Source organism: Lithobates pipiens, unplaced genomic scaffold (assembly GCF_037356315.1).
Source record: "Lithobates pipiens isolate NorthernLeopardFrog02 unplaced genomic scaffold, aLitPip1_a1.2 Scaffold_74, whole genome shotgun sequence".
In the NCBI taxonomy this organism is placed as follows: domain Eukaryota; kingdom Metazoa; phylum Chordata; class Amphibia; order Anura; family Ranidae; genus Lithobates; species Lithobates pipiens.
The window spans coordinates 629,974-656,120 of NW_027507897.1; the positions used below are offsets into that span (position 1 = coordinate 629,974).

At 41.0% G+C, this 26,147-nt stretch overlaps 1 protein-coding gene across 9 annotated transcripts in view; it reads left to right on the forward strand.

Annotated features, from left to right (window-relative positions):
- LOC143959417 (serine/threonine-protein kinase MARK2-like) overlaps positions 1-26,147 on the forward strand; it is a 217,891-nt gene that overhangs the window by 177,187 nt on the left and 14,557 nt on the right. For 4 of the 9 annotated variants that reach the window (XM_077468060.1, XM_077468067.1, XM_077468062.1 and 1 more), the window contains exons 15-17: positions 1,322-1,471; positions 4,915-5,169; positions 5,516-5,542. In XM_077468060.1, coding sequence (XP_077324186.1) covers positions 1,322-1,471; positions 4,915-5,169; positions 5,516-5,542 — 432 coding nt within the window. The remainder of the gene's footprint in view (positions 1-1,321; positions 1,472-4,914; positions 5,170-5,515; positions 5,543-26,147) is intronic. The other 5 variants (XM_077468068.1, XM_077468063.1, XM_077468061.1 and 2 more) reach the window with 3 other exon arrangements.

Genomic DNA, 26,147 nt, shown 5'->3' on the forward strand with positions numbered 1-26,147 from the left:
TTTTTTCTGTCGTACGAGAATTTTTCGTGACTTTAGTTACTTATTCAATTTCTACTTGCGACTATTAAAGCGGAGTTCCACCCTAAAGTGGAACTTCTGCTCATTGTATCCCCCCCCTGCCCCCCCCCCCCCCGGTGCAACAATTGCCACCTTTTCAGGGGGGAGGGGAGGTGCAGATACTTGTATAATCCAGGTATTTGCACCCACTTCCGGGAATAGCTAGCCGCAGATATCCCGCCCCCCTGTTGTGGTCTGGGAAACGTACAGTTTGCAGAACACAACGGGGACCAGTGAAGACGCGCATGCGCAGTAGGGAACCGGGCAGTGAAGCCGCAACTCTTCACTTCCTGATTCCCTGACCGAGGATTGCGGCGGGGGCAGCCGAGGAACGAGCGATTGCTCGCCATCTGCTGCCAACATCGTGGGCACCCTGGACAGGTAAGTGTCCATTTATTAAGTCAGCAGCTGCAGTATTTGTAGCTGCTGACTTTTAATATATTTTTTTTTAAGGTGTCCCCCCCTCTTTAAGACACAAAAGTTGTACGATCTTTTGTACCATATTCAGATCGTGTGTACGGGCCATTAGGCAGAGGGCATATTAAGGCAGAACTCCAGGAATTATATTTTTGAATACTTTGGACCAACTTTATTGAAAAAAATATGAATGGCAGAAGTGCCAAGCGAGCAAACTGCCTGGGGGAAGCCATATAACATAGAACCAAGAAAATCACAGGTTTCATTGCATGTAATGCAGCACTACATATATATATCATATATGCATACTTGTATCAAGCCAAGCTGGTCAATGTAATTTTGCAAAAAATAGAATACCTGAAGTTCAGCGTTCCTGTTTTGGCTCTGAGTAAATCTACTTTCAGATTTGTTAGAATTATATTTGCGGCTTGATGAAGCTAAATAACCTACGAGTGGAATATATTCATTTTTCCTATGCATGCAGCACTCAAGCAGTTCTGAATTACTTTGCAGTATTATGAACTGCAGCAATTTTTGCAAAACATGCACATATGCCTTCTGGAATTTTTGCTTTTTTCTGTGTTTCACATGACCCGGTTATCCATTTGTCTTGCATTTTATTTCACCTTCTGGGTCATGTAAAAGGCATGTTCATATGTAAGGCTTTCTATAACAGAATATATAGAGTCATGCTATGTCTGTTTTCAGTGTCATTGTTTCCTTCTATCCTTGCAAAAACCCATTTTTGGTAGAAAATGTCCTCTCCTTCCTTCCTCGCTTTCTCCTTTTTGTTAGTCTGTGCATCCATATCCTGTTTTGTATCTCCACATCCACCCTCCACTCCCAGTTTCTCCACGCCTGGTTCCCGTGCCTCCACTGCTTCTGCCCCGGCCACCTCAGCCCGGACCCGTCAGCACCAGAAATCCATGTCTACATCTGTGCATCCCTCCAAACCCACAGCCTCCTTGGAAGGCAGCTGTGACTCGTACAGACAAAGGCAAGTTTAAATATGGGAAGGTGAAATATAGGGATAATTCAGAATAACTCTTGTTAGTATATTAAGGGTAATAGAATGTTTAGTGATGTATAGAGTTCCAATACATAATGTCAGATTCCTGTTCACAAAAGTTTGTGTTCATAAATAGAATGTTAAAGGTCTCTTTTTATTTTTATTTTATTTATTTTTTGGTATGTGAGTGTGTGCACAGGTAGTCTCCCTAACATTTTACAGTGGTGATACAAATCGATTCAAGAGGAAAACTGCACATATGCTTTTAAAAAAAAAAAAGTTAAATGTGTTAAAAAGCACATAATGCAAGAGGAACAAGCCCATTGCTTCACAAACTAATCCCAGAAGGGATGAGCAGCCCCGTCCCTACTGGGATTCGTTTGTGAAGCAATGGGCTTGTTCTCCTTGGATTATATGTGCTTTTTAACACATTTTTGTGAGTATATTTGTAAGTTAGTTTAATAAAGCAGTGGATTTTTTTTAACTACTCAAGGCCTGCGCTGTTTTCCCCTTGCTCTCATTTGTGTTTAATAGGCGGAGTTCCCTCTCCCTGATGTCGGCAGCATTCCTCTTGGTGTTAAGTGCATTGTTGTCTAGTGTTTTGGCTACCCGCTCATATGTGCTATTGCTTTTTTCATATTTATGTACATGCTGTTCTATACCATCCACCATATATTTACTCATTGGAGAAGTACCTAAAAAGGCACTGTGGCTTACACCAGGGGGGAGTGTAGCGCTGTGTGCCAAGCTCTATTTGGGGTGAGGTATGGTTTAATTTAATGTGTTATTCACAGTGGGGATGCCTGTTTACTATTGCAGTTGGGGGATCCTTCAAGCATTTGAATACTTGTAATACCCTATTTGTTTTTATCAAATTTTTTTTTTTTTTTTTTTTTTTTACATTTACTGTTCAAAGGTTTTAGGCAGGTGTGAAGAAATGCAGTAAAGTAAGCATGCTTTCAAAAATGCATATTTTAATTGTTTCGGTCAATTTACAAAATGCAAAGTGAGCGACCAGAAAAAAATCTAAATCAAATCAATATTTGGTGTGACTACTTTTGGCTTCAAACCAGCATCAATTCTTGCACACTTTGTACACTTGCAGTCAGGTATTTTGTAGGATTAGCATGAGGTGTAGGATTAACCAATTATACTAAGCAGGTGCTAATGATCATCAATTTTATAAGTAGGCTGAACAGCAACAGCTGTGTAGAGCAGGCTTAAAACTGGGTGAGGACCAGCCAAATTCGGCTACTAAGTAAGGTGAGGTTGTGGAAGACCATTTCATGTCACAGGTCATACACCATGGCAAGACTGAGCACAGCAACAAGACTCAAGGTAACTTATACTGTATCAGCAAGTTCTTTCCAAAAAAAGATTTCAAAGCAGACTAGGGTTTCAAGATGAAGAAGCACAAAGAAACAGGCACCGTTGAGGACCGTAGTAGCAGTGATCAAGGAAATGTAATCCAACAGATGAAAGGCATACACTTACTTCCCTTTGACATCGGAAGATGTTCAGCAGTGTCATCAGCACAGATCTGTCTGAAACCAGTAGGACCCAGGTACACCCATCTACTGTCTGCAGAAGTCTGCCCAGGAGTGGTCTTCGTTGAAGAGTTGTGGCCAAAAATCCATACCTCTGATGTGGAAACAAGGCCTAAGTGACTTAACTATGCATGAAAATATAGGAACTGGGGTGCGAAAAATGGCAGCAGGTGCTCTGGACTGATGCGTTAAAATATTTGGCTGTAGGAAGCAGTTCACTCATGAAGGACTTCAGAGTGGTATAATGATTGTCTGCAGAACCAGTGAATCATGGTGGAGGCCTTGCAAGTTTGGGGCTGCACTTCTGCAAATGGAGTTGCAGATTTGATCAGGATCAATGGTGTCCTCGAAGCTGAGAAATACAGGTAGATACTTATCCATCAAATTTATTCTGCAGCAGGACAACAAACATACAGCCAATGTCATTAGGAACAATCTTCAGTGTAAAGAACAGGAAGTGATAGTTTGGCTCCCACAGAGCCCTGATCTCATCATCAAGTCTGTCGGGGATTACATGAAGAGACAGAAGAATTTGAGGCAGCCTACATCCGCAGAAGATGTGTGGTTAGTTCTCCAAGGTGTTTGGAACAATCTACGTGCCAAGTTCCTTCAGAAACTGTGTGCAAGTGTACCTAGCTGAATTGATGCTGTTTTCAAGGCTAAGGGCGGTCACACCAAATATTGATTTGAATTTCTCTTCTGTTCATTTTACTTTTAATTTTATTAATTCAGTGCTCGACAAATCCCAGGTGCCAGATCGCCATGACGACTAGAAATTGCGTCCTAGTGCCTGGCCTTTTGTCAGCCCCAGTGTCTTTAGCATGGGGTGGAGGGACAGCTGGGTGCAACAGGAGTCTCCAATCATGTCACTGCTGGGTGGCTGGCATTCAGGTATCACCAGGGGGACCCAGGTACACCTGCAGGTGGCCAACAGGCAGGTGAAACCAGCAGGACCCAGGTTCTTATCACCAGAGCCAGTGGTGAAAGTATGTAAAATCGCCCAACTCATCTGCCCTGAGGTAGTCATAGGGCCTGGGTGTGAAAATGCAGCCTGTGCCAGTTGGAACGCCATGTTGCAGCCCTGCAATGACAGCAGCCTGGACTCCGGCTTTGTGTGGTTTTCAAGAATCTTGGTGGTGTCCTTGTTAAAGCCATGTGCTCTAATGCTGTATTCACAGTAATGCATCCACAATACATGCAAAAATCGCATCTCGCTCTTGCAGTGCCATTCATAATTGATGGTACCCCAAACACCACGACAAGGAAGACATTTTTTCACAGGAAGCCACACATAGCACAGCTAAAAATTGTGCAAAGCTCAAAAATACATTTGCCTCATTTGAAATGAATGTGCTTCCCTATTCCAGAAGTGCGTACAAGAAATGCGCTGCAATAGTATGAATGGAGGCGAAAGGGAGCTAAAGGTACTGTGAATGGAGGCCTAAACTGGTCACAAAGTCCTATGTATAGCTATTTTAGGTATATTCCGACAAACTCAGTAGTCTTAGGCCTGGTTCACACTGCTGCGACTTATGAAACATAAAATTGCACAAGTCAAAACACATTGATTTCAGTGGGTGCTATCTTAATCAATGCGACTCAATTTGCAGTGACAAAAATGGTTTCTGCTTACGTTTCTGTGACTTTGGTGCGACTTGAGTGCCATAGACTGCAATGTTAAATCACAAAAGTCGCAAGGAAGCTGCAACAACTTTGGGGTCGCAGCAGTGTGAACCAAGCCATATTGTCTGGGTAGAAATGTACATTTTCTAGAGTTTATTTTTAATTTTTATTTTTTTTAATATTTTGCCATTTTTTTATTTTATTTTTATATTCCTGACGTTATATAGGAGTATGTAAATATTTATATTTCTCTTCTTATAGCACAGCCCCTCAAAGAGTCCCTGTTGCATCTCCATCAGCTCATAACATCAGCAGTGCTGCCCCAGAGAGGACCAACTTCCCTCGTGGAGTATCAAGTAGGAGCACTTTTCACGCCGGTCAACTTCGCCAGGCCCGGGACCAGCAAAACACGCAATTTGGAGGTGTAACGCCAGCTTCTCCATCTGGCAACAGCCAGGGCCGGCGTGGAGCCACTGGAAGCATATTCAGCAAATTCACATCCAAATTTGTGCGAAGGTAAGTAACCAAATTCTAGATTTAAACTTGATTGGTAGTACAAGTAGAAAGGAAGAGTAAGTTATTATAGTATGAATAAATATTTAATTCACTGATAATCAGTTCTATGTACTAGATTTTAAAGATGAAACAGTTGTTTATAGCATAGGTTTAGGGAACTCTAACCCAAAATGTATAATTATTTACGATCGCTTTACATTAATAGTCCTAAAGCAGACCAGCAGTGAAGGGGTTAGGATTTAGTAATGTCAGATTTAGACATAATTTAAAATTTTTCCTGCCCCCTCACTTATCTGTTTTTTTTTTTTTTTTTTTTTTTCTGTTTTCCTCCCATTCGTCTATCTAGAAATCTGTCTTTCAGATTTCCCAGAAGGTAGGCATGTATTCCCCACTTCTCTTACTGCTACCTTTTCTCTGTTGTCCTTCCAAACTGCTCAATTTACCATACTTGTTAATGTCCTGTGCCTCTCACAAGGGCAGTGTATGCATAATTGTGGCTCTCTGAGAAATGAGGCAGGATCAGAACCTTGCGATAAAATGGTGACTGTGTGTCACAAGTTTGTGTTTAGCATTGTATATACTTTACTGGGTTCTGAACTGTCTCATATCTCTGCTTGTTTCTTCCTGGGTGTAGGCTTTCATTTTCAGGCCTCTTACTGCATCTTACTACTCTTCTCTCCATGTTGATAGTATTATAGATCTTCTCCAATGTGATAGCCTTTGCACACTGCAGTTAGAATTCTGCTTTTTTGTTTGTGTTTCTCCTGCTCACCTTTCCATGCTCATCTTGTCAATTTACTGATATATTATATTATGCATTGGAACTTTTTTTTTTTTAAATGGGGTAAAGGATACTGGAAATATAGACAGTTTAGATCAGTGATGGCGAACCTTGGCACCCCAGATGTTTTGGAACTACATTTCCCATGATGCTCAAGTACCCTTCAGAGTGCATGAGCATCATGGGAAATGTAGTTCCAAAACATCTGGTTCGCCATCACTGGTTTAGATCTTCCAGCTTTTTTTTGGCTACTGCCAGTGAATTTTGATTTAAAGCCAAAACTTTTTTAAAGATTTTAGATCGAATGTGGAAAGGTTGGCACCACTGTTAAGTGTTTCTGCTGTCTGTGTCTGAATGACCATTCTGTTCTGATGACTATTGTCCCCAGTACGAAAAGTGATGGGAAAAACCAAAGTTTTTGAGTTGCCACAGAAACCTAATAGAGTAACCTTTCTCAACCTTTTCAACACAAAAGAACCCTTAAAAAAAGACTTTCTGGTCTCAGGGAACCCCTACTAAAAAATGACTAACTACAATTAATGATACATTAGTGTGATGGTCAATGGGAAGAATATTTCTTACACTTGTGGTCAATGGGAGGCGATCCCCCCCTTAGCCCTTGTACACACGGTCAGAAATTCCGACGGAAAATGTCCGATCGGACCGTGTTGTCGGATAATCCAACCGTGTGTGGGCTCCATCGGACTTTTTCCGTCGGAATGTCCGACCAACAAAGTTTGAGAGCTGGATATAAAATTTTCCGACAACATGATCCAATAGGACTTTGATCGTTTGTAGAGAATTCCGATCTGACAAAGTGCCACGCATGCTCAGATCAAATTACGAGACCAAAGCTATTGGCTACTAGCCTGAATGTAGTCCCGTCGTAATGAAATAACGTCATCACGTTCCAAACGCTTGGATTTTCCGACAACTTTGTCTGACCGTGTGTATGCAACACCAGTTTCGGACAAAATTCGTCGGACAAAATCCATCGGATTTTGTTGTCAGGATGTCCGACTGTGTGTACAAGGGCTTACAGATGGCTAAAAAGATCAGTGGTGTCAGTGAGAACTTATCTGAAAGGCAGAAATTGCTCATTGCCTAAGGAACCTCTAGCAACCTCTCAAGGAACCCCAGTTGAGAAACCCTGAGATGGGAGGGTAAATCTCCGCTTACTACTTTCTGGGTTGATTTACTAAAACTGGAGAGTGCAAAATCTGGTGCAGCCAAACCTGGTAGCCAATCGGCTTCTAACTGAAACTTGTTCAGTTTAGCGTTGACAAAATAAAACTACCTGAAAGCTGATTGGTTTCTATGCTGAGCTGCACCAGATTTTTCACACTCCAGTTTTAGTAAATCAAGCCCCAATGTGTTTGTGGGACAGGAATGAGTGTAAATCTACAGAGACAGACAGGAAAAAAAAATGGGAAAACCCTCCTTTATCCAAAACAACAAAAAAGCTTTGGTTTTACAAACACTTTTTAAACCAAACGAATCCCTATTGGCGTAGCAATACTTCCGTTGTTCCTTTTATTTTCTTTACATTTTAATTGTGCTCTTTGAATCTGAACTACAATGTTAATTGGCCGATTTGTCATCAGTTGAAGAATTGTAAAATGAATGGAAAACATTTTTTTAAGCCTCACAATTGTAGGTATATGATGACAAAGTACACAGATTCATAGTGGCTTTTTAGGTTTTTCGTTGTTTTTGTGGTGTGCAACATCAAGTTGCACATGTACAGATCACACAAAATGGCTATATTACTTAGATATGCCTTTTAAAACAACCCCTGCAGTGTCCTAAGGATTTTTCCCAGTTGGCTCTTGACATTTCTTGACCACTTTTATCAAGAAATGTAGAGTGGGTCTTGTATTTTTCTTCCCCCTGCACTTTTCATACACGCTTTTGCAGGTACTTGTGCTTCCTACCCTTCACCTGAGACATCTTGTCATCTGCCTACTGGACTTAACTTGGGATCATTCTACATGTGATTCTAGGAGACATCTGCTTTATATACCATCTGCTTGCATTGAAGACATTAAGGGAGCTATATCAGCTGTGTCACCTCTAATTCAGTGCCAAAGTCTGGAGTTTGTAAAGCATAATCTGTAAGGTTGATTTATAAATTGCCATAATCTAAGTGCATTTCATTACAGTCTCTTTGAAAATTGAAAGCGTAATTACAATAAGAAATGTATGAAGGTTTGTAGGGTTATCACTGAAAACTTTCAGAAAAGTGTACTGCATAGCGATAATAGCCCAAATATGCATAATGTTATTCTTTAAGCCAGTGGTCTCCAAACTGCGGCCCTGGGGCCAGATGTGGCCCTTTGCTTGCCTCTATCCGGCACTTGGGGCACTATGCAATGCACCACTGACACCAAGGATGGGGCACTATTCCTCCCACTGACACCAAGGATGGGGCACTATTCCTCCCACTGACACCAAGGATGGGGCACTATTCCTCCCACTGACACCAAGGATGGGGTTCTATTCCTCCCACCAATATTAATAGGGCACTATTCCTTCCACTAAAACCAATGATGAGGCATTGTTTACTCCCACTGGCCACAGTCCGGCCCCCATAAAGTCAGGACAGTAAACTGGCCCTTTGTTTCGCTAGTTTGGAGGCCCCTGCTTTAAACCATAATACAAGGAAAACCCGCCTTTGTTTTTCAACCTGATTAGTAATGGAATTATTGCACTCAGTGTTAATTTTGGCAGCAAATTTCATTTAGTTTTAGTGTTAGTCTTAGGACTAAAATGGCGTTTTAGTCTCATTTTAGCCATCGTCATTTAGTCAACTAAAATCTAATATGTTAAATTGTAATGCATTATTTAAGCATTTCTCTAGATTTTACAAACTCATTATATACTCCTGGGGAAAAAAAAATGTAATGTTATTATTTATGGTATTAAGGTCTGGAAAAAATCAGATACAGTTCTGTGAAAACCAGAAGTTATTACATGAGGGTAAACGCCCCTCCTTGCCATTTTCGCCCCGTTTTCGTTCCTTAATGAAAACAGGGTTTTATTTTCATCAGTTTTCGTCAGTGGACGAAAATGTGCTGTGCTTTTTGTTTAGTTTTTTGGTCACTGTAAAAATGCCGCTGATGAGAACTGGCAAACATTTTCGTTGACTAAATTAACACTGCTTGTACTTGTTAAGAAATTTGTTTGAGATCAGTGAGGGAAAATTTTGGATCACCTAGTATGAGGTTCACACATGACATACTTGTGCTTCATGTCGTAAGTGATCATGATGAATTTGTCTCGCTCTGACTGTTAACTGTAAAAAGTGTGTGTGTGTTTGTGTGTTACATCTACCACCTCCAATGTCAGCCAGCTATGTTTCTTGCAGCTTTGTTGTGACCTCTGTCCCATCTGCCTTGTGACTTTACCTGCTGACACAGGTGTCTGAAAATTCACACCCCTTCACTGCTGGGGCTCTAGGGCTTAACAGTGTGCATGTGTTATTTTTCCTTCTTTTTTCTGCAGATCAGTTCAGTTATTTGTATTTTTGTTTGTGCTTTATATTGTTATGATGTGCATGCAAGGTTGTAGTGTGCGGTTTATATTTGTACACAGCAATGTTTACACAATTTGTATACATTGGCCGTTTAACTGATTGATTTTCTTTTTAAAGTGCATCTCCAGGTAAAAGGTTTTTTTTGTTTTGGATAGTGTGGGGAGGAGTTAGAACATATGTGAGTTTTACGGCTTTTTATGGCCCTGCTGGGAAAATTCCCCCTTACTTGGTGTTCCACTGAAAAAGTATTTGCAGAAAGGTAATACCTTGCAGAAGGCCAACCACAAAAAACTCACGTTTCTTTATTGCCATCTGTGCCCCTCTTGGAGGTTTACCTTCACTTCCTGTCCAGGTGAAGTTGTCACAGGAAGTGATGGGGAATCGCCCCCTGACGGACATCGGACAGCAATAAAATCCTCCGAGTTTCTATCCCTTCATCATTCTATTGAAAAAAATGTTTTGGCTGGAGTTAACCTTTGTTACAATGTAAAGAGGAGACCCCCCTCTTTCAAAATCTGATTGTAGTATGTCCAAAATGTACATGTAAAGAAAAAAAAAAAAGTTAGATTTAGACTTGGCAAAACAAAATAAGATTGTGCACTGCCACCTACTGGTAAGAGAATTAATGTTGAATGAGACAAAATTAAGACTAACATCAAGTTAGTGATGTGAAAATGAAGCTGCTGCTATCACCTGGGTTTTGTCACAAAACAACAATGAGGCTAGAAGTGTTGGAAGTGTGATTAGCGCTGCTATGAGTTAGGCTCAGCTCACACCGAAACCAGCCACGGATCACACAGGAACGCTGTGCGTCCCCGTTCTCTATTTCAAGGCTGAATCTGTGCCTGATTTCGGTCCTGAAGCAGAGCCAAAGACGCACAGCATTTCTGTGCAGTGCACTCCTCAGCCACCCTGGAGATATGTAAACCGGCTCCATAGAGAGCCATCACATTCTCCTGTTATGCAAATTGTATGCGTGTAAACCTGCATCCAATTCTCATAGGTGTGAACCCAGCCTCAAAGATCATGAATCCTAGAAACGCTGTGGGATATTAAAGTGTCAGTTTCCTTACATATAACTATACATGTTGGCTAAAGGCAAATGTGCATAAATAATAAGTCCATGTGAAAACAAATCCAAATAGAAAATGAAAATAAAACTTGAAAATATTGTGATGAAAATGAAGTCTTCTTATAAATGGTGCACTTGAGATTTCACTGTGAAAAACGTGCTTCACAGTCAAAACAAGTGACTAGTGCTCCCTTCACCAGGTGCAATGGACGCTCACCTCCTTCATAGACCCTAATATAGGGTCAAACGCGCTCAGAACTCAGTGATTCTCATCAGCAAATGGCTCCACATACATTTCTTGTGGCTCCTATAAAGATCTTGCAGAGGTCAAACACTCTCTGCACACCATGTTCTTGTTTAATGCTCACCAGAAGCTCCAAACCAACATGAAAAGATAAAAGTGCTTCCAATAGTGCAGTACCAGGTGTTAAGCTGAATGAAACCTCACCACCTCAGCTTAATACGTTAAACTCACATTTATTGAGATAAAATTCATCATGTATAAAAAATCCAGCAAGTCTCAGCATGTAAGAATCTCCACCAGGCCCTACCTCTAGGCGTTACGCCACCATCCTTGTGGCTTCATACCATCCCTGTCGTTCTGGGAAGATCCCTGGGGAATGCAGAGCAGGCGAAATATCACAAGAAGGCACTCAAATCCATTGTAAAAGTGTCTTCTCGTCATATTCTAGCTATTCTTTATTCCCCAAGATCTAACCACGTGGAGTGTGATGTCACCTTCACTGCAAGTGGAAGTCAAAGGTAATGCCTGGTACACACGATAAGATTATCAGACGAATGATCATCCGTTTTTTTTTTTTTTTTTCGTTTTTTTTTTTTGCATGATAATCGCAGATCGAATCTGATGAGTTTACTAATGTCATGAAAATTCTTGTATGACAGAATAAAAAAACTGCCGTGATTGGCTCTGTGCTAATGATCCGATTATCATACAATCATTTCAAAAGTGGTATTTTTTGTACAATTTTCTGATCGTGTGTATGGGGCTTAAGGAAGTATAAATCTCCCCCCCCCCCCCCCCCCAACTACTGCATTGTGTTCCTACTAACAGCGCATGCTTTTTACAGGGGGTGGGGTCCCAGACAGTACAATTGGGCATTTTATTGCAAAGTTCAATTTTTTCTGCACTTTATATATGCTGGCACAGAATATACCCTGGTTTATAGTAAGGCCTTTCTTTGCAGGCCGAACAGCTGTATTTGCATAACAGTATGAAACAAAAATTTGAAATGGATGACTTGCTGCCACTAGTGTGGACGGGGCATGGTTTTTGTAAGCCTCCATTAATCATTCTAAGGCATGAATCGCATCTATGCATCCTAGTGTGGTACAACTTTTATCAATATCATTTTTTTAAATTCAGAATTCTTGCATTATTGGTTAGGGTTACAGCAGATATATCTTCATGGTATTAAATGCTACCAGGTGTAAAATGAATCAAAAATGCACCAAAAAATTGGGGTGTGATTTAGTCCTGCACTGGTTGTTTGTTATTTACTGTACATGCATAGCATTAGGCTGGGTGTGATCGTGCCAGCCTTTAAGTTCGATGTCCAGAGTTCTTTTGGTGTGTATATACCATTACAACTCACTAATAATAAGCTCAAAAAAGATGTCAGAAATAAAATATTCTATCGATTTATTGAGAGACACTGCCAAATTTGATGTCTTTGTTTATGCTGTCACATGTCTAATCAATCTGTCTCTCTGGAAACTCAGAGAAAAGAATTTGAGCCAGAGTACAAAGATTGTATTTTGAGAGCACGATTAAACCATCAAAACCTTAGAATATTAACCTTTTTATAGTTTTTTTAATTTCCTTTTCTTTGCATGTTAGTTTTCAGTATTGGTTGTCCCATACTTGCCAAATCCCAGTATCATATGATCTGACAGGACATACATTTTTATAACTATAAAACAACCACAAGAGGGCGCTTTTTTATGTGCATTAGGATCTCAAGACCTAATATGAGAGGAGCTGCATTCACTTCACATTCTGTTCCCTGTCTCTCTCCTGGCCTTTTCATGTGCCTTTTTAATGATGTTTGGGGTCTAGTCAGTGCAATAGCTTATTTTTTTTTTCTTTGGTACATTCTTGAAGTGCTGATCCAGTGACGCAACTAGGCCTCATACACACTGGACATTTTTAACATGGCTATTAGGGGCGTCTGCCATTTTTTTTTTTTTTTTTTTTTTTTTTTTTTTTTTTTTTTTTTTCTGCCTCTAAATGCCCCTGCATGTTAACCTATGTGGCCATACACACATAGGCGTTTATAGGCAGGGATGTTTAGAGACAGAAAAAAACAACCGTAGCCAGCGTGCCCAGGGGCAACAGCGATTTGCAGAAAAAGCGCTTGTAAGTGCTAATTAACGCTAGGCACGTTTAGCATTTGAGCGTTCATTCGTTTCAGTGGCCAGAAATAGATTATTAAGTTGGCCAATGAAATGAAGTAACGCCCAAGTGCTTGATGCGTTTACAAGTGTCAAACGTTTTTTTCTGCCAAAGCACTGCTGCCAGGAGGAAAGCCATCTAGGAGAGATTAGCAAAACATCCAGTGTGCATAAGGCCTTTCTATACTATATATATTGTCCACTTTATATTTTATACATTTTCCTTGACCTCTGATAAAGCAAACATTGAAAAATACATATTTTCCCTCTTTCTTACCTGTTTTCAGCAATAATGCAGAATATAATTTGGATGTTCTCCAGGACCTATAAATTAAAGCAAAAAGACTCCATAGAAATAGGACGGTATTCTGCTTTCTTCTCTTTATTACATTTTTTTTAATGAAAATAATAAATGCACCCCTGTTGGAAACAAATGTGCATTTATTTTTTTTATTTTTTGCATTTGGATCTGTAAACATGACAACTGCAATCAGTGCAACACTGGTGTAATGGACTGGCTCCTGAAGACTTTTTTTTTTGTCCAGCCCCACTTGTGTATTTGGAACTATAGTGGAAGATGGGACTTGTAGTCTCTCCATTCACAGATCTCTGTGAATAGATGACGTGGCTGAACCACACAGCCACATATTCATATTGAATATCGAAATATTGATATCCAAATTTAAACAGAAACCTGTTGGGAGAAGCAGTCTGCAATACTGTAAGTCGGGGGATAGTTTGAAAATAGGTGGCTGGGCAAGGGCACTCTAGTATCCTAGATACGGATATAACGTGAAACATGTTGTGAAGGGTTAAAGACCATTTCCCAGACTACTGATTGATAAGATAAATCGTCTGCTCTCAGTTCTCAGCAGGCTTTTAGCATTGAATTGGTAGTTATGTGCAATGCCACTGATCTTATATTGGCTCACAGTGCTTCTAGCCCTGCTGTGCGGTGAATTGCAGGAAGTTTTTTTTAAGATGTGTCTACACACTTGAAGCTGTACTCCGGGATAAGCAAATATTGTCTTAATACAACAGTCATGTGTATTCTTGCTTGAATCTTGGTTTGCTTTGTATATTTCTTCTAGAATTGTGCAGTAATCCAGTGTGAAACTTTACATCCGCGCAGGAGCTTCGTGTAATAACGACCAGTCATCGCTGCTCTCTCTCCTTGTGCAGGGTGCCTGGTCTGGTCTCCGCCCCCTCTGTAGTTTGCAGGCAGTCTGTAGTGCGTGAGCTCCCTTGGTCCCCTCCCACAGCTCTGATCTTTGCGCAGGCCATTTGCAGCACAGTGATGTCACTGATACTTTTACAAAGCAATATCTGGCGTTGTCAAGTTATTTGCATGCAAAGTGGATTTATATCCTTTTGGTTAGTGAGAAATACTAGATATTACAGAAAATATAGAAAAATTAAAATTAACGTTTTTAAGTTCAGATTTAATATGCATTAAAAATAAATGGAAATATTAGTGAGTTTCTAATGTGTTGCTTAACCACTTCAGCCCCGGAAGGATTTTCCCCCATAATGACCAGGCCATTTTTTTATTTTTTAATGATATGGCACTGCGTCGTTTTAACTGACATTTGCGCAGTCGTGCAACGTTGTCTCCAAACAAAATTGATGTCCTCCCCCCCCATAAATATCTTTATTTTGGTGGTATTTAATTACCTCTGGGTTTTTAATTTTTGCGCTATAAACAAAAAAATACAGACCATTTTGGAAAAAAAAAAATTATTTTTTAGCTATCATAAATATCCCAGTTTAGGCCTTCTACATATTTTTGGTAAAAAAAAAAATTGCAATAAGTGTATATTGATTGGTTTGCATAAAAGTTATAGCATCTGCAAAATAGGGGATAGATTTATGACGGTGATCAGCGATTTTCTTTTTTAGCGGGACTGCGACATTGCGGCGGACAGATTGGACACTTCCTACTTTTTTGGGACCAGTGACACTTATACAGCGATCAGTGCTATAAAAATGCACTGATTACTGTATAAATGACACTGACAGGGAAAGGGTTGACACTAGGGAGCGATCAAGAGGTTAAATGTGTTCCCTGGGAGGTATTTCTAACTGCGGGGGGAGTGGATGGATGGGGAAAAACAGACGATCACGATACATCTACGGCGATTCACGCAATCAAACCGACCTACCGTAGTATACCTGCGGCGGCTGGTTAGCAAGTGGTCAAATAAAGTGAGATATGCCTTGTTATACAATTATTTAAATTTAAAGTAGAACTAAACCCTAGAACACAAATGTAACATATAGAAGCTTACCATTCTTTACATGTGGTAGCTGATTCGTTTTTTATTTTTATTTTTGCCTGCCAGCAAAACACCCTCTGTCCTAGGGTAACTAGCTCTACTGTGTATGTATTAAGGAGCAGCATTGCAACTCTAGTACAGGAAATGTTTTAGGACTAGTAGAATGGGAAGGTATTCTGCAGTCCACGATTAGAACTGAGAACAATTACTATAAGATAACCGTGCAACACAGGCAGAGAGCACAGGAAGTTATCAGTTTGCTAGTTTTATGACCAAACCAATTAAAGTATAACTAAAGGCAAAACCTTTTTGGATAGAGTAGAAAGGGATTCGAATATCTGTCAGTTTTTCCTGCTGTCTGTGCCCCCGTTAAACAAAAATCACCCTCTCTATTTGTCCTGTTTTACGATTATCAGTGAAAGTAAAAGAAAATCCCAATTTTTGGAATGCCTCCAGAAAGATGATAGGGGGGGAATCTTCCAATGGGCACACTAGTTCTGGTTAGCTGTGGGACCCCAGGAAATTCCCTTAATTTTTAGGGATTTCCTCACTTCCTGTGTGCAGAGATTTCCCTTCAATTCCTGTCCCATAGCCAATTGGACACAGATGGTGGGGAAAAAAAATTGACAGGATAACCCTCTGTCCAAAATGAAAGAAAAAAAAGTTATGCCTATAGTTCTACTTTAATCCCACAGTACAAGTCACAGGCCGGATGTTTACCCTGGGTTATACTGCAGTCCCATGCCATGAGGCCTCAGATTTTTGCTTGTGTCCTGTAGGTGATTGACTTCTTCTCCTTTCTGGGGAGGTTTCTGTGCTTAACTAGTTCTTATTTATTCAAATTCTTCATTCAGTCTCTTCACTGCCTTCTTCCACAACAATGGAATCAGTGCATCAAGATCAGTATAAGCTCAGTAAAGCCTTTGGAACTGTATCCGGGCTCCACTGTGGGAACAGCCTGTAATGTTTTTTTAGGCACTGGACCCTGCTTGGGTGCTCCCTTTGCAACAAGTGTGATTAGCCGCAGTGTGCTATTCATGCAGACCCCTCTTGGAGGTATGCCCACCGTGATGGATTAAGCCTGGGACCAACGATGTGGAAAGGTAAGACAAGGTTCACCCTGTTATGGGACTATTGCTGTAGCTCTGTAGCAAGTAAGAGATGTAAAGTGTTACTAAACCCACAACAGTAAAATCAGTCTGTATATGCAGTAAAGCATGCTTGTTATACCCACTGTGGAACCTAAGAGGTTAATACTCTGCATTGTGTAAAAAGGCTGTTTGATCCTGTCTTTTCTGGTCCTCCCCTTATTCCACCGTCCCCAAACCATCTCCTGATAAAACTGAGAATTGGGGGCAAGCTGCACATGCTCAGTTTAGGGAGTATTTCTAGAATTATTCTTTTCCTTGGGATCAGCACTGAGCCAATCAACACTGTCCAGACAGAGGCTCAGATGTGCTGCAGGCTCATAGGACACCCAGGGGAGAATGAAAACTCCTACAAGCTTTAACCAGTGCTCTGCTGGACACTGATAGAAGACTGCTATATAATGCTTATGAGAAAAGGTATTTGGCAGTTTATAGTTACTAAAATAATTGCATTTCCATGTTGTGTACTGTGTATAGTGAATGCAGGGTCCTGGGTTTAGTAACACTTTACTTTTAACACATTTTTCAGTACACTTATTAGTGTGTTCTAAATAGTATTCGTTTTTCTGACTAAAACTATGAGGAAATTGGGAATTGTTTGAATTTATTCACTTATTGAGTGTTTTAACTTGGTGGTAAAAATTCCACCACTCAGAGTGAAGTTTAAGGGGGGTGACTAGGTGTTACATCACACCCCAGGTTCACACTGTTACCAACTTCCTCCCAGAGCTACTGCAAGGTACTCGGGCACTTCCTCACACTTTGTACAAGCCCACAGTACCGGTCCGTGGCCAGGGGGTTGGGAACCTCTGCTGTACTCTATAATTGAGTTCAAAGGAATTTTGACTAATCCTGTAAATTCCAGTACAGTACACAGAACACCTTCCCCTCTGTTCCTGTGTTACTCTGCATTGCTTACTAAAAAACTGGGATCTCATGGGGTAGGATTATATTTGTACATTCTGGGGAAGAGGGGGATGCGCAAGTCTAACAAGCTTTGCCAGTGTCCTGTCTCCTGAACGTAGCAGCCTGTAACCCTGGTGTCCTGTACTGTGCTAAAAGATTCAGAATTTACGGGTGAGTCAAAATTCCTTTTATCTTAATCGTAGAGAACAGGAGCACAGGCAAAGTATTCATACACCATGGGTTATAGCCTCATATTTTCTGGTGATTGGACACTGGCAATCTTTTGAGGACATGCCCCCTGGGGCTTTTCCCCTATAAACCTACTCCACTTCGTGAGTCCTCAGTTTTTTGGTAGTGTCTGTAGGTATTGGATCTGGTCTTTATCTTGGCGATATCAACTTCACTACTTCAATTACTTTCCTAGATTTTTTTTTTTTTTTTTACTCAAACCTTGCTGTCTTCTCATGCCGACGGAAGTAGGATATCTGGATCAGTGCAACCTTGGTAGCCATACTCGGACCCCATGCTGTGCGAATGGTCTGTAATGTTGCCTTGGGCACTGTATTCTGTGTATGGCACTCAACTTGGCACTTCTTGCAACGCATTGAGTAACCTCCGGTTGCTATACAGGTCAAGGGCCATGGTCCATTACCATGGAACTCAGTCCCTGAAGATCCCTTTTGGGGTGTTCCCACCATGATGGGTGAAGCCTTTATATACCGTTCAATGTCGTAAAAAGGTTAAACAGGATCACCCTGTACATTTGAAATTTACTGTGTAAAACAGGGATATTTTGGGAACATATTCACTTCACAGTGTAAACTTTTACAACTTGGAGCTCATATTCAACCACTCAGAGCCGCGTCTCAGGTAGATGACCAGGTGTTGCATCACACCAATGGTCACATGCTTTAATGTTACTAGAGCCCTTATAAAGTACTCAGACGCTTCCTTCCACTCTTTTGCAAAGAGGATTCATCACAGGACGGTCTACATCTGGGTTATCGCATACTTCTACCAGACATGCTCACTCAGTCTACTTCATAAATACCCCAGAGGAAACACTCACTTTTAGCTCACTTTAGCTAAAAGGAGATGGCTCAAGGCAACGTCAAACACTCGCTCTGTGGAAGCCCAGGCCTCAGTCACTTTTTGTCCTTTGCACTGGCGCAGGAACCGGCCTTAACACCAGCTTCAGCATCTGATTCTAGTTCTATTTCTGGCATGCAACTAATGCGTTTTTGACAAAAGCAGAGTTTTCTGCATCTGTCACAGTTCCTCAGACAGATTGCGGCCTTAATTCAGCCAACTTTGTCCATAGCTCAAAAACGCCCCACCTCTTCTTCTCCTCCTCTGGTTTCTCCACAGGAGTCGTACCCCGATATGCTGGTTTAGAGAACACGGAATCAGAGGGGAATGTAGAACAGCCTTGACAGAAGCTGAAGAAGATTTCTGTCCCCCACACTGGCATTTGTATTAGACCCCTTTCACACGGGGCAGATGACAGGTCCGCGTTTGCTTACTGTGCAGGGATGCACCTGCCAGAGCTCAGCTGTCCTTTATGGTGAGATTGGATGAAAACTGACAGCCTATCCATTTTCATCCGATCCACTGAACGGATGGCAAACGTATCGCCAGCCGTCTGTTTTGATCAGATATGTCAAATTGGAGAGCAGGCCGGTGTCAGCGGACACATCTCCGCTGACATCCGCTTGCCCATACAAGTCAATGGGTGGCCAGCTCAGATCCGCCTGTAAAACGGACGGGCGGATCTTTACGGGCCGGTTGTGTGAAAGGCGCCTTATAGAGGGAGCGCTTGATGTGTCTGTTGTACCATGTACCCTGTAATAAAAAGTATCCTGTTCTATTTGCATTGCTTTCTTTGTGTGAAACACCTGCTGATCCTGCCAGTCCCCTTGCTTTCCTGTTTCAAATTGGCCATGCCAGAACACGGAAGCACATCTATGCCAGTGTGCTTGGTTTGCTGCTTTGCAATATACCTAGGAGCACAGCCATACTACCGTTCAAATGTTTTAGAACCCCTCCATTTCTCCAGTTTTCAATTTAAACAGTTCTGCAGCAATGTAAATAAATTAAGACTCTCAAAAGAAAAAAGGAATTCAGAAAGGAAGACATAAAGACCATTATAACCCTTTAAAGTGTAGGTTTTTCCTATAGAGAGATAAGGAAAGCCAAGGTGTCAGTGAGTATGGTTTCCTACACCAGGCTATTGGAGAAAACTCTGACAGGATGAGGTTTGGCAGACCCAAAGCCACAATAGAATCATAAGACAAGTTTCTGAGAGTCAACAGCTTGCATGACTGCCGGCTTAACACTGATCAAAGTGATAGTGATCTATACAGTGATGTGGGAAATCATTATCTTCATGAAAGAACACACACACACCAACATGGGTAATCGAGTCCGTTTCAACTGAAGAAAAGATTTCGAGCTGCAGGTTTGACAGGTCGGGGGGCTATAAGAATCCATCGCTTATATGGCTGAATAAAAAAAGACTTGCCTGGGTAATGAAGCACCACCAGTGGATTACTGAAGACTAGAAGAAGGTCTAATGAATAAAAATTTGAGATCATTGCGCAGGGTTTTTGAACACTGGAGAAGGTGAAAGGATTATTCTTCCGTGTGACTCAGTCCAGGCTGTGTCAGAACTACCTTAGCCCTTGTACACAGGGTCGGAGATTCCGACAACCAAATCCGTCGCATATTGTCTGTCGGATTTTGTCCGAAACTGTTGCATACACACGGTCAGACAAAGTTGTCGGAAAATCCGACGTGATGACGTTATTTCGTTACGACAGGACTATATTCACGCTAGTAGCCAATGGCTTTGGTGTAGGAATTTGATCTGAGCATGCGTTGCACTTTGTCTGATCGGAATTCTCTACACATGATCGGAATATGTCAAGTTGGAAAACTTGGTCCGTCGGAGTAATCGATGTAGACCACACACAGTCGGAATGGATTCCGTTGGAATCTCCGACCATGTGTACAAGGGCTTAGAAGAAAATGAGAAAACCATACTCTTCAAATCATGGAATGGTCAACACAGTCTCCAAACTTAAACCCATTGAGCTGGCTTGTGATGAACTAGACATAAGGTTGAAAGAAAAGTAACCTACAAGTACAAAATATTTGTAGGAAATCCAGTAACAAGAACAACTGTCTGAACGATAGTTGATTTCCGGTGTATAAAGAATGCCACGAGTGTGTTTGGATGTTATATCTGCAAAATGTGGCTTCTTTTGAGTCAAACGTGTAGATTGCATTACAAGAAAATAATTCTGTGAGGGATTTTTTTATGTGCATTTGTTTAATTGTTCTATGCTTTATTTTCAGAGTACATGGAGACATTAAACTACATTACATTCAATAAATATTGGAAAAATGGGGGTGTTCTAAAATCTTTGACCAGTGTAAAATATATATATATTATTGTAGCAGTGAGAGCATCTCGCGCTGAGCTGTCAGCCATGGCTTTGCTGTGTGGGCAGGTGAAGAGGACATGTCCGACAACGGAAGCCCCATTGTAAGTCTATGGGTGACTTCACTTCCCATTCATTTCACAGCCGTTGTTGGGCGTGTACTCAACAGAGCTTCCACCACTGGAGATCCGGTCGGATCGCGTGCAGCAAAAGGTATGTATACTGATTTTTATTTTTATTTTTCTTTAACCGGCTAGATAGGTTAGTGTCAGAATGTTGGTGGCTGTAGATGCAGGGATTTTAGTTTTAGCATGGCCTTCCAGTTTAAAAACATTACATTCTGTCATCGTGGCAAAGGTTTACCTACAGATTCTCCTCTGTTTATACACACTTGGCACCACTCTATAGAAATCTAAACCTAGTCGCTTTTCTACCTGGGCGTTTTTTTTTTTCTTTTTTCCAAACATAAATTAAAATCAACATTTTTAGTTAGATATTACTTTACAATGCCAAACAATTCCATATTTTCTGAAAGGCCCTGTAGAATAAAATGGTGGTGTGGCAATTTTTTTTTTTATTATGTTCTATATTTAACTGTTTATTACAGGTGTTTCCATGAAAAAGTACATTAAAATGTATTTAATGAAAAAAAATCCCAATTTTTTTGGATAAGTAAAAAAAAATGCCAAACATGTCTAGGCTTAAAATGGTGTGCCCATGAAATTGTGAGGGACAAATATGGTATTCAAAATGTTCCATAGGCAACATTTTACATTTGATAAACTGTAAAAAAAAGAGCTCCTCTTTTAAGTACTATGACAAGGCTATAATAAGTCTCCAATGTGGTAGCAAGGACCAGGGACAGGTCCTCTTTATGGAGACATCAATTGTCCATTAGACCCTCAATGTCTCCCTTCCCTCCATTGCATCTAATCAAGTACAGATCATGCTTGATTATTAGCTGCTTACCTGGCTACAACAAATAGGGAATAGCTGCTCTGAATCAGGAAATGGGGTAATTTATGTCACTACCATATTTGCAGGGTAAAATCCCACTGCTCCAAATGTTACTGCAGTTTTCTGTGGTTCTGGCCTGTCCGGAGGAGTGGGAGAGCCCAAAAACTATAAACAAGAACTGGGGAAGCCCTGTAATAGTGATCAGGTGGCTATAGAGCTGTCCAGATCTTTTACCTGGAAGCCAAGAGACGGTAGGCAAGGGGTTAAACAATGGCGTCAGTATATCCTTTTTTTTTTTTTTTTTAATGATTCAGTGGTAAAACCTACAAAGTATTCATAATTTAGATTCAGCTTTAGTTTCTTTCCACAGATAGAAATGTTATTGTGTTCACATTTTTTTTATCTATACACAAGCTCTACTATTTATTCAGCAAAAAAATAGAAACTAGAAAAGGCATATTTTAGTAATATGAACTATGAATATCTCCACTCGAAAATTGCCATACACATGATACAATTGAGGTTTTACACTATGGAGACTGCTTTTCTTTTTCTTCGGCTACTAAAACTGGAACATTGGGAATAATTGCATTTAGGAGGAAACAGGAGTGGAGGAACAGTGATCATTTGTGCTAAACCATCCCAACAGTTGAGCAAAGCGGTGACTTGACCTTTTTGTTAATAACGTAAAGGTCAATCCTATCCGGTGAGTTCACCCATTTAAGATGGCTGCTTATAAAGATGTTGTAGCACGTAGAGGAGGTAAGCACCAGTATATTATTGTCAATTTGTTTCTGTTGGCGATCACAGAAAGACCCATTTTGATGAACTGCACATTTGAACTTTACTTTGGATGTTATATTTTTAACCACTTGCCGCCCGCCCTATAACAAATAGACGGTGGCAAAGTGGTTGCATAATCCTGACCGGACGTCATATGACGTGATCAGGATTATGAGCCGCTGCGCGCCCCCGGGGGCGCGCATCGCGGCAATCGTTGTTGCGGGGTGTCAGTCTGACACCCGGCAACTACGATCTCGGTAAAGAGTCTCCAATGGAGACTCTTTACCACGTGATCAGCCGTGTCCAATCACCGCTGATCACAGTGTAAATAGGAAAAGCCGGTGATCGGCTTTTCCTCACTCGCGTCTGTCAGACGCGAGTAGAGGAGAGCCGATCGGCTGCTCCTCTGACAGGGGGGTCTGTGCTGATCGATTATCAGCACAGCCCCCCTGAGGATGCCCACACTGGACCACCAGGGACGCCACCAGACCACCAGGGATGCCCAGGACAAGGTATGCCACCCTAGACCACCAGGGATTCCAGTCAGTGCCACAATGGATGCCAATCAGTGCCCACAATGGGCATCACTGATTGGCATGCATTATTGATTGGCACTGATTGGCATCCATTAGTACAATATATTAGAATACAATGCCGCCTATCAGTGCCCATCCATGCCACCTATCAGTGCCCATCCATGCCCACCTGTGCTGCCTACCCATGCCCACCTGTGCCGCCTACCCATGCCCACCTGTGCCGCCTACCCATGCCCACCTGTGCCGCCTACCCATGCCCACCTGTGCCGACTAACCCATGCCCACCTGTGCCGACTAACCCATGCCCACCTGTGCCAGCTATCCATGCCAATCCGTGCCAGCTATCAGTGCCCATCCGTGTCGCCCATCAGTGCCGCCTATCAATGCCACATATCGGTGTCCATCAATGCCACCTCATCAGTGCCACTTCATTGGTGCCACCTCATCGGTGCCCATCAGTGCCGCCTTATCATTGCCCATCAGTGCCCATCAGTGAAGGAGAAAACTTACTTATTTGCAAAGTTTTGAAACCGAAACAAAAAAAAACTTTTTTTTTCAAAATTTTCAGTATTTTTTTATTTGTTTAGCAAAAAATAAAAACCGTAGAGGTGATCAAATACCACCAAAAGAAAGCTCTATTTGTGGTAAAAAAATGATAAAAATTTCATTTGGGTACAGTGTAGCATGACCGCGCAATTGTCATTCAAAGTGCGACAGCGCTGAAAGCTCAAAATTGGTCTGGGCAGGGAGGTGTTTAAGTGCCTGGTATTGAAGTGGTTAATTTATAAATCACTGACTGTATGTGGGCGGAGAGTACTATATATTTCTACCAACAGTAAACACTAATTTGGTTGCCACTGGTTACCATAGTAGGACATACATTGATATACTGCACATTTTTATTTTTTTCATTTTCATTTTTATACTTGATTCGATTATTTGTGATATTAAATGCTGTTTATGATTCTGGATGGATTATTTGTATTTTTGATTTTGTTCTTCGCACTGGTTTTGATCACGTTTCTTTTACGTGTGTGTGTGTGTGTTTTTTTTTTTTTTTTTTTAATAATCGTATTGGATGAGCGGTTTAATATTGGTTTATGTTAGATACTACAATATTAAGTGAGGCTAGTGCTGTGTTTATCAAAAAAATCATCTTCACAATATCATTTGCTATATATAACACAGCCAGATTAAGGGAAGCGTGTGGCATATTAGGCAGAGCGTATCTGGTAAATTTTGCAACTTTTCTGTCAAACTATGTCTAACTGGTTAATCCCCTAAACAGCATTCAACTACTGCTGCTGTTCCCAGCGCGTACGAACATGTGGACTGTAACGTTAAACTTTCACTGTGACAGTTTTACGCTTGTATGCTGTCAAATCCTCAGACAACCTGTCCTTAGCATGAAGGTGCACCCCCAGCTTCCAGAGTGAAGATGCATTTGTTAAATTTTGTAAATGCAGCTTGAATCTCGGATGGTTGGGTGCAGGAAGTGGCATCCCAAGGCTACAAAATGGAGTATCTCTTCATCATCTTGGCTGCTTACTCCCAACCTTCCTGTGTCACAGCACAGATTAGCAGAACTTTATCAAACCCTCTTAAATCTTCTGGGTCAGGGTGTCATTTGTCCCAATTCCTGTGGCAGGCGATGTCAGGATTTCTACTCTAACCTTGCTACTATTCCCAAACCCAAAAGGGTGGTCTCGGCATCTTGGATCTTGAAACGCTTACTGTTTTCATTTCAATCCAGAAATTGTGTGGGTTCCATCAAATGTATCAATGCCACCCTTCATTGGGGAGGCTTTTTTGGCTTCTGTAGACCTCACATATGCTTACCTTCGTGTCCCCATCTTTTGAGCACATCAGTGATTTTTATGCTTTGCTGTGGGGCCCCTTGTGCTACCAGTCAACTTTCTCATATTTACAAGGCAGCTAACTTGTGATGTGTACGCTTTCTAAGTTAAGCCACATCTGATGCCGGTCTTATGTCATAAGGTCATTCAGGTGGGTCTTTGAACTGCAGGCAGTCTTCAGTTCTGTTTCTATATATATATATATATATATATATATATATATATATATATATATATATATATATATATATAGCTATATCTTTAATTTTTTTATTTATTTCAGGACTTGTATAGCGCTGTCCATTTACGCAGCAATTTACATATACATTGTACATTCACATCAGTCCCTACCCTCAAGGAGCTTACAATCTAAGATATCTATCTCTATCTCGGGCTAGGTCACATTTGTTTTACCGTGTTGCCCACCCCTCAGTCAGACTGCTTTTGGAGGTCCCCAAAAATTTGACTTCTGTGTCTCTGGCCGAGAATTGGAATAGGATTTTTGTACTCACCAAAAAAATCCTTTCATGGTGTTTGAGGCACATCATCTCATGCTTTCATAATCGGGTTCTTGGTATTGCTTGCTACAACAGTGAGGCAGGCTGGTATTAGGAGGGGTTATTCTGGACTGGCCTGCAATTTTGCCAGTTTTTGTTTGCCAGTCCTGCAGGTAGCAGTATAATGCCTATGTCCCTCGATGGATGCCAACAGTAATAGTTTGTGATTATTTAACAAATCCTCCTATTTATTTAAGCTATTTTAATATGTATGCCACATCTGCTGTTGAAATTGTAAAATACCATATTATAGCCATTGTTTTACATGCAGCAGAGCAAGCCTTTGTCTGCAAATTCTAATACCTGTCCAGTAACTCATTTGCCAAGAAATCTGTTACAGAGAAGAACCACCAGCTAGCCACCTTCTAAGTTTTATATGTAACAGCCCGCAACCATGACAGACTGCAATAATGAGCTGACTTAGGTTCTAGCCTTCCACAATGCTATTGCCTTTTCCTTCATTTCATGTTCTTTTAACAGCGTTATCCCTGGGAGAGGTAATGAAGGGGAATCCCTAACAGAGCCTTTAACATCAATATAAATTATATAGATTTTATAGTAAAGTAAAAAAAAATATAACTCAACGCACAGCCAATTAATGTCTAAACCACTGGCAACAAAAAGTGAGTACACCCCTATGTAAAAATGTCCAAATTGGGCCCAAAGTGTTAATATTTTGTGTGACCACTACCTTAACCCTCTTGGGCATGGAGTTC